Source organism: Triturus cristatus, chromosome 9, assembly GCF_964204655.1.
Source record: "Triturus cristatus chromosome 9, aTriCri1.1, whole genome shotgun sequence".
Classification (NCBI taxonomy): domain Eukaryota; kingdom Metazoa; phylum Chordata; class Amphibia; order Caudata; family Salamandridae; genus Triturus; species Triturus cristatus.
The window spans coordinates 1,047,531,218-1,047,540,274 of NC_140592.1; the positions used below are offsets into that span (position 1 = coordinate 1,047,531,218).

The 9,057-nt window shown below is 46.1% G+C and overlaps 1 protein-coding gene across 1 annotated transcript; it reads left to right on the forward strand.

Annotated features, from left to right (window-relative positions):
* Positions 1 to 3,481: 3,481 nt before the first annotated feature.
* ANKRD63 (ankyrin repeat domain 63) lies at positions 3,482 to 6,403 on the forward strand. The gene has a single exon (XM_085626895.1). It carries the CDS (start codon positions 3,674 to 3,676, stop codon positions 5,153 to 5,155), a length of 1,482 nt encoding a protein of 493 aa, XP_085483021.1. The 5' UTR covers positions 3,482 to 3,673; the 3' UTR covers positions 5,156 to 6,403.
* Positions 6,404 to 9,057: the final 2,654 nt, after the last annotated feature.

Sequence of the window (9,057 nt, forward strand, 5' to 3'; positions counted from 1 at the left end):
ATCATATGCATAGGACATGCATATTCCTGCAGAATACATCGTAAATACTGAATGCATCCTAATTGGATACCTGACCTACTAATGTAATAATGTGAGTGGGACATGTAAGTTTCTGCAGGATACATCATAATAGGATACAGTGATCTATTATGTGCATAATGCTAGTGGAACCAGAATACTCATGATCATACATGATACACAAGAATGGGGTATAAGTGTATGAACAGGTAAAGGCGTGTGGGCCTGCCACCGCCCTTCAAATTAGAATCAAGTGTTTGACATACATGAGACATACATGTTAAGATCGATTTGAGTGCAACCCAGCTTCTTTTCCTCATTTTCTTGAACTTTCTAAAAGTGGCATTTTCTAAAATTGAATTTAAAATACAACTTTACCATAAATTGGTACTAAACTTGAAAAGTCTATCTCTTCACTATTGGGAGTTACACTTAAAAGATGTAATAAGGTAATCCCAGCGTTAACCTATGAGAGAGACAGGCCTTGCGGTAGTGAAAAACGAAATTGTGAGTTTTTCACTACCAAGTCATTCATAGTTCAAAAGGTCATGCCCTTCCTTTTAAATACACTGTGCCCTGCCCTGTGGGTTATACAGGGCCTACATTGTGCGTGACATGTGTATAAAAAAGGGCGGTTTTATTCCTGGCAAGAGGGTGTACTTGCCAGGTCGACATAGCAGTGTGAAACTACACACACAGGCAATATAGTGGCAGGCATGAGACATGGTTAAGAGGCTCCTTATGTGGGTGACACAATCAGTGCTGAAGGGCCACTAGTAGCCTTTAATTTACAGGCTCTAGGCAAATGCAGTGCACTTTACTAAGGACATATAAATAAATTAAATATGCATGAACCAATATTACCATATTTAGAGGGAAAATCACAAGCACTTAAGAACTGATTGGCAGTGGTAAAGTGTGCAGAGTCCTAAACCATCAAAAACGAGGCCAACAAAATGGAGAGAGGCAGGCAAAAAATTGGGAGAAGACCACCCAAGGCTGTCAGGTCTAACAGGCACGATATAGGAGAATGCGCAGCCTCCAGTTTTGCTTTTGCAAATGCAGGGATTGGTGCAAGTGAGAGTGAGGCAGAGCATAGGTGTCTGGTGGGTTGGTGAAAGTGCATGTGGCTGTTCAGGTATTCTGGTCCTGTGTTGTTTAGGGCTTTGTATGTGTGTGTGAGAAGTTTGAATTGGCTGCACTTTTGAATGGGGAGCCAGTAAAGCTTCCTGAGGTGCAGTGTGATGTGGGTGCAGCAGGGGAGGTCAAGTACGAGTCTTGTGGCTGCCTTCTGGATTGTCTACAGTCTGTGTAGGAGTTGTTTGGAGATTCGGGCGTAGAGAGTGTTGCCATAGTCCAGCCTGCTGATGATGAGTGCTTTGTGCAATGGTCTGTTTGGTGTTCTGAGACAACCATTTGAAGATCTTGCGCAGCATGCATAGGATGTGGAAGCAGGAGGTTCACACTGTGTTGACTTGAGCCGTCATGTTGAGCTTGTCATCTAGGATGAACACTAAATTTCTTGCATGGTTTGTGGGTGTGGGTGTTGGTCCTAGATCCAATGGCCACCAGCTGAATCCCATGGGGATGGAGGTCTTGTTGCCGAAAGCCAGTACTTCCACCTTGTCGGAGTTGAGCCTCAGGCCTGTTGGTTCGCATCTGTGGTCATGTAGTTGGTGAAGTTGGTTCTGGTGGTGTTTGTCTTGTCCATTAGGGAAAGATTGTGTTTGGTGTTGTTGCGGTAGGAGATGATTGTGATGTCTTGTGAGCGGATGATGTTGGTGAGCTCTGTAATGTATATGTTAAAATGAGTGGGGCTGAGGGATGATCCCTGTGGGACACCGCAGATCAGTTTTTTGGTATTTGATGTGAAGGGTGGCAGCCTGATCCTTTGGATTCTTCCTGTGAGAAAGTTACAGATCCATTTGAGAGCAGCTCCTTGCATGCCAATTTTGTAGAGTCTTCTGATGAGGGTGTTGTGTGAGACAGTGTTGAAGACCATGGAGAGGCTGAGCTGGAGGAGTGTCGCTGTTTCTCCTCGGTCCAAGACGTTTCAAATGTGATCTGTGGCCGTGATGAGTGCTGTTTTGGTGCTGTGGGTGTATGAAATCCTTTTTCTAAATTCCAATAAAAGGACCTGTTTCTTTATTTAGTGATCTCACCCATTTTTTTCTCTTTCTTAGAAGGCAAATCTATGCTGGACAGTCTGTAAACCTTTACTGAGTTCTTCTTGTACTCCATGCATATATACTTCTGTTGATTGATGATCTAGTCTATCTATTTTGTACTTATATTATTTGAGTACATTTTTAAGATTCAGTCCTTGTCAGTCATTATTATGGAGAATGGATCCAGCTGCATCTGAATGTGTAAAATGTAATTAAGTAGTGCAGGTCGGGGGAAGGGAGAACACCAAAGTCTATTAGGGACTACACCGCTTGTGGTCCAAGCAGTTGGGGCACATTGGGCAAATAAATGAGAGAAACATTTGCATGCTGCCATGCTGCGTGTTTCACTGAATGTGCTGCGCCTGGGACAGGGAGTGTGAACCTGCCCTGAGGGCTGCGTATTCATCGAAATCGGGCTCACTGTTCATGTTTGCGCCTGGCGCACCTGTTTAAAGGTGTGACGTTTTGCAAACATGATCAGTGCACCTGATTTATAATATGGACCCTTGGTGCTTTTTATCAAACAGTTTTTTGGCCAGGTTGTGCAAACTGGTTTTGGTGGTCCAAAGACCTATACATACACGAGGAAAGCTATGGAGCAAATTTTCTATGTTGGGTATTCAACATAAACTGCTTTTGGCTTTGCTAGCTGTTTACCAGATATTTCAATTGACAAATAAACGGAGTACAAATATTTCAGTTTCTGAACAAATAAGCAATAAGAAGTGCTTCACACAGTGTATTATGTCACCCACTGTGCAATATTTATTTTGCAGATGTGGGACAAAGCTTGAAAAGTGTGTGGATATGTCCACTAAGTTTTTTCCAATTAAACTCGTTTCTTTAGATTCGTTGCCATGGAAAGGTTCGGATGAATAGAGGGTGCACTCTTAGTTTAATTATTTATGCTTCTAATGCATTTATACAGCTTTTAATTAAGCGCAAAAATGTGAGTCACTAAAAGTTAGTTTTCTGTAGTAAAGAGTCATATAAAGCTCTGCGCCTGAGATAGCGCATGAAAGAGATCAAATAGAGTTGTTAAACACAAAAATAGTCACCATTGTTCAAGGGAAAAATATTAATCACGAGAATTTCATAGTAGCGAATCGTTTTTTCTCAAAAGGCTTCTCCTTCGGGATGTGCAACAATTAGTGGCATGATCTGAGGCTCGAGAGACCGCGCAGCGGGGCACTCGGGTACCCCCTAGAGTTGCCGCTGTAGAGCTGCAGAGACGTGGACCGAGTTGGACGCTCCGCAGTGGCTGGCTCTGCGTGTCCTTCACAGCATCATCGGGCAGAGCTGTCGTCGTCATGGGGATGTGAAGCTGTGGGAGCTGCAGAAGATGAGCAGCGGTGACATGTGCGGCTGGATCCTGTCCGGGGCTCGGGAATGAATAGAGAGCGCGGGATCTAAGAAGCAGGCAGATCTCTCCTGTTGGCGCCCTCAGCCTCGTCTGCAGCCCAAGGTAGCGCACCAGACTGCTCACGATGCTGAAGCCCAGGGACCTGTGCCAGAGCTCGGGCACCAAGACCTTCCTGGATGCCATGCACGGAGGTAAGGTGCACCTGGCTCGCTTTGTGCTGGACGCGCTGGACAGGAAGATCATCAACTCGCGGACGGAGCAGGGCCGCACCCCGCTCATGTTCGCCACCTGCCTGCCCGAGGCGGAGATGCGGGTCAAGTTCATCCGGCTGCTGCTCGACAACGGTGCCGAGGTGAACTGGCAGGACGAGGGCGGGCGCACGGCTCTGAGCCAGGCCTGCGAGCTCGGCCACCTGGAGTCCGTCAAGCTGCTGGTGCAGTTCAATGCCGACCCCGAGATCCCCGACGAGTCGGGCAACAGCCCGCTCATGTACGCAGCCTCCTGCGGCCACAGCTCCGTCCTCGACTTCTTGCTAAAGTCCTTCAAGCGTCTGGGGCTCCGCGTTGACCGAACCAACCAGGCGGGTCAGTCCGCCCTACAGGTGGCGGCCGCCCTGGGGCACGGGGACTGCGTCCAGGTGCTGAGCGGTCGCCTGCGCGGAGGCAGGTCCCAGGGCGAGGGCGCCGCCGAGGCCCCGCGCAGCCCCGGCCGACGGATGACCGAGCGCGAGGGCGGGCCCTGGAGCCCGCGGCCCCTCTCTCGGCAGGTCATGGAGCGCTTCACCCGCCAGTTCCAGCACCGACCCCGCACACCTCCCAGCCCCCGGAACAAGGCTCTGCCCAGGGCCCGGCACATCTGGGAGGCCCAGGACAGCGGCCGGGCGGGGCAGCGCAGCCTAGCGCCCCCCGGGGAGCGCGAGGGCCGGTCTCTACGGGAGGGCAGGAAGTCGCAGTCCAAGGGACGGAGTTCCTGGCTCTTCTCCAGGTCTGCCAGCTGCTCCCCCAGGCGCGGGGCAGAGAGGGGCCGAAGGTGGGCCAGTCAGGACCAGGGAGACCAGCACCTGTTTGTATGCAGTGCCACCAAAGAACCTTCCGCAGAAGCCATCCCAGCAAGGACTGTTCCACCCTCAGCCCATCAGCAACCCTGCAGTGGGCACCAGGGAAAGGGACAGAGCGGACCCCACAGTGGTGAAAATGGGGATTGGGATTTTGGCTCACCCCGCATTGTGATCCAGACCCGCATCTTGTCCAAGTCACATGAGACTTTGCTCAGGGCTGAGAGCTGGGACTGGTCAGACAGTGATAGGGACCCTATCACTCCAAGGGGTACTGGCTCCCACAAACCTGTGGTGAAGGCTGAGGATGATGAAGAAGCATTGGTAGACAACCATGGTCCTGGCCACACTCGACTACTAAGGAGGTTCACCTCACCCGAATTCCAAGGCCTGCCTGGGAGTAACCTGGCATCAAAGTCGGAGGATAGCACCTTTCTTCTCTCCAGCACCCAGTCCCAGGTGTGCAGGGAGCCTCCCACTGGGAGTGGCAGCAGAGGGAATCGCAGCCCGCTCTTCATCCCCAGGAGCCGCAGGCAACCCATTGTCATGTGACCCACCAAGCCTGTCAATAGTCCATAGCCTACTGGTGACCAACCACCTCAAGTCTTCTACAGCCGCCACCACACCATGGGCTGGTGAACTGGAAAGCAGCAATCATGGACCATAAAATACTAACTTGAACTAGCAAACACTGCCACACGCCCTGAAAGAGTCACTAGTATATGAGCAACAACGCAGAAGAACGATATCCTACAAACTTGGTCTGGGAAGTGTTCATAGTCATGCCATCCATGGGAATCCTGGTGATTTTCCGGTTGTAGGTCACCCGAAGACTGATCCATTCACGTTTCCATCTCTGGACTCTTTGGATGGCAGAGGTAGAGGAAGTCAAGTAGACCAGGCACACATGGACAAGGGTCCTCTAAGGGAGCTCTCTTCACCAGCAAGATACTGTCATTCCATTATGCAGGTTATAAATGTAGGTTCCCATGAATAATATATATAAAAAAGTCCATCTTATTGGTAATTCTATTTAAATATATATATTACACTACAGAAGCCTGCAATAGTGCTCAGAATACAGCTATAAAATGACTACAGCTTCAAAGTTTAGCAATGCGCACATAATAATAATGTCAATGATGCTTACCTATGTATGTTACTGTGAATGACTGAATACATGGGGTTCTTGTGCACAACATGCGGTGCGACATGCAAAGCTATATAACAGAATGTTTCATATGTCCTCTTTGGATCTGAGGCACGAGGCTTGAACGTGAGCTGATCTCAAGAGACAATATACTCTACCGCATTTCAAGTATTCAGACTTTTCTCTGTGACTGTTCATACTTGCATTTTTAAAGCCTTTTCTTCATTATGCAGCACACTGACTCCGCTAGAGTCTCCTTTCATGCGCTGCACATTTAGAGAGGTAATGGGGACATCTGGCATCCACCCCAGAGGATGCCTTTAATCTGCAGGAATCACTGAACCTAAAGAAAATCCCTCCAACATCGACTAGTCCAGAAAAAAAAGACAACCTCTGATGGATACTCGACACCGACTAACCAGCACCAATCAAACTCAGCTATTGTTTGTAACCATCAGCTCGCGGCTTGTTGTAGTAAATGACTGTCCGTGTAGACGTAAACTGTATATTACTTAAACGCGTGACTGTAAGCGATGCATCGCGTTTTGAGAGCTATGATAATCCATCTTTATTAATATTAATGAAAGAAGCACAGCGCCGTTATAAAATGGCTAATACACCCAGTATTATTAAATAAAGATATGCTGATTTATTTAAAAAAAGCTTTTAGCTTCAAAGTGTTCCACGGCCAACTCTTCAGAAACAAGTACGTGGGATGATGGCGCTGGGGAGGGGAGGGGGTGTATGGTCTCCGCTTTCCACTCGTTACAGAATCCTCTTCCCATGCATTGCGGCCGGATAGAAAGCCCTGTCACGAGAGGAGGGGGCGAGATCGGGTGGGGATAAGAAATTCCTTCCCCCAGGACTCCGTCCTAATGCAGATTTCCGAAGTGCGAGGCGAAATGAAAGCAGTTCCCACATGTATTCTGTCGAGAGTGCTTGGCAGGCGGCCTGACACACACAAATCATCCCTCAGCACTGCTTGAATGTTTCATCCCATTAAACTGTATTTTGTAGCGAGGGGGTCAAATCCCTCCTAATCTGTTTTCGATCCTAACAGGAAGCTGGGCACCCCGAGGTTTCTTTACCGTCAGCATCCTAGCCACAACCCTCTTGTTTTTTGTTTACTTGAAAAGCCTAAAAAAAGATGTTAAAATAGTCCAACTAACCCAATTTTCCTGTCGATTTTTTTCCAGTGTTTATTGTGAATGTGACTTTAATTCGAGCTGTCACCCGGTTAGCAACAGATACACCAGGCATCTCCAAGGCGATTGATGGGCTATGTCATTGTATTTTTATTGGGTTATTTTAGATCACCAAGTGTCTGCCTTAGTATACTAAGTAATGCAGACTACACACATAAGACTGGGCCTGATTACCAGAGCCCTGCAAAGATAGTTGGCATTTAAAGCTGCATAAAAACAAGTACTCAGGGGTTCGGAATTCACTGGTGCAATAAATATGACCTATTTCCAGTATTTTCCCTTTAATTCGGAATAACGTGGATTGTGGTGCTCCTCACATCAAGATCCATGTGTTACACTCAATACTGGCCCTTTTTCCTCCGTTAAATTCCCAGAGGTTTGACATGCCCATATTTAAGGGACAGTGAGAACCACTTATAATTGTGAATGGATGGTAATTTACCCGGATACTTGTAATCCTGACTTCTGCTGGAAAAGGATGCACACTCTTTAAGACAAGATCTGTTCTGCCAACATATTTTTCAAAATATTTTTTTGCACTGAGGCTCTGCAAACATGTTATTTTTCCCCACATTTTTGGCACTGTTTCCTTTTTTTGTTAAAAACAATGAAACAAAACATTCCAGTACGTGCTCATTATGCAGAGGTCCCTGTCTCACGTGGGTGGGTGGGAGTTAGGGAGCCAATTCTGGTTTTGTTGTTGCTTTCTGATACTTGTTGCAGTGCTTAATTTGTAAAAATTCCAAATGAATTAATGTTGCTAGCCAATTGCTCTCAGGTTAACTTAGTTTCAAAGAAGTAGCATTTTTATAGAGATGGAGTGAGCCCAGATTGTTCCATGTCTGGCATAAGTGGCGTTTCCAGTGTTATGTTGTTTGTATTTTGGAATTTGCAGTCTAGTAATTATATTTGGGAAGTAACAGAATTCATTTAAAAAACAAGTGTATAGGTTACTCGCCTGCAATGGAAAACTGAGAGCTTCTGTTTATTTTGACTTGGGTTTGAAATCTTAAATTAAGTTTGGCCACCCCAGTGTTAGAAAAGCAAGCTGGTCCCACATCGCCCAGTGATTCTGTGGGAGGTATGCACCTTTTCGTCCCTCACTCTTATTAGCCAATACCAGGAGGGTAAGTGGCTTTTTAGGTCTAGCATTGACCAATATCTTTTGATTTTACTAAAATATGTATAATATACTTACATAGAGGGGCTTTCAGCCACCTCTCTGCATTCATTGATCTTTTGTTGTGTCATTCACATTTTGCTTCGGCCCACTACAGCATATATAGCATGGGGCAATGGGTCAGCCTACTAAGTCACTGGTTAACGTCACTTTGAGTGACTGTATTTTGCTCTCTCTCAAGGGGCACATCCACACATAAGCTAGTTCCCTTCAATGCCAGTGGTTTTGCTCATGCTTTGTAATTAGTGTTGCCTTTGTGTTTAGATCCTGATGTGATAGCAGGACACTTCTGATACACAATTATCTTTAGAAAATCCCATCTCCTGCCAGTGCTGTTGTTAATTCCTTTTTGTCTTTCTTTCTTTCTTTCTTTCTTTCTTTCTTTCTTTCTTTCTTTCTTTCTTTCTTTCTTTTTCTTTCTTTCTTTCTTTCTTTCTTTCTTTCTTTCTTTCTTTCTTTCTTTCTTTCTTTCTTTCTTTCTTTCTTTCCTGTCTTCTTTCTTGCCAGCCTTTTTGCCTTCCTTTTTTGCCTGCCTTCTTTCTTTCCTTCCTTCGTTCCTTCCATATTTCTTTCTTTCTCTGCACCTCATCACATAAAAGCCCTCCCACCCCCATGCTGTGATGATCTCCTGGGCCAGAGATGGCCTTGTCTGATGGACACAGATTAACTCTACTTTAAAACCTGTGCTGCATGAATTAGGCAAATCAGCACAACTGGTGACTTTTTAAAGAAATTAACTTCTGAAATGTTCGACATGTGGATTTAAATAACAACAAGCAGTGGCAAAGTCATTAGGCCTTTTGGCAATTCTTTATGATATTTAATGTTTTTTACAAAACTTTATTGTTCAGAACACTACTGGGCTCTCATTACATCCAAAAAACAAAAAATTAGCTTATTGAATAAATGCGTTTCTGGT

Excerpts from the sequence above, each read along its gene's own strand:
- ANKRD63 (XM_085626895.1), top strand. The coding sequence starts at position 3,674 with ATGCTGAAGCCCAGGGACCTGTGCCAGAGCTCGGGCACCAAGACCTTC.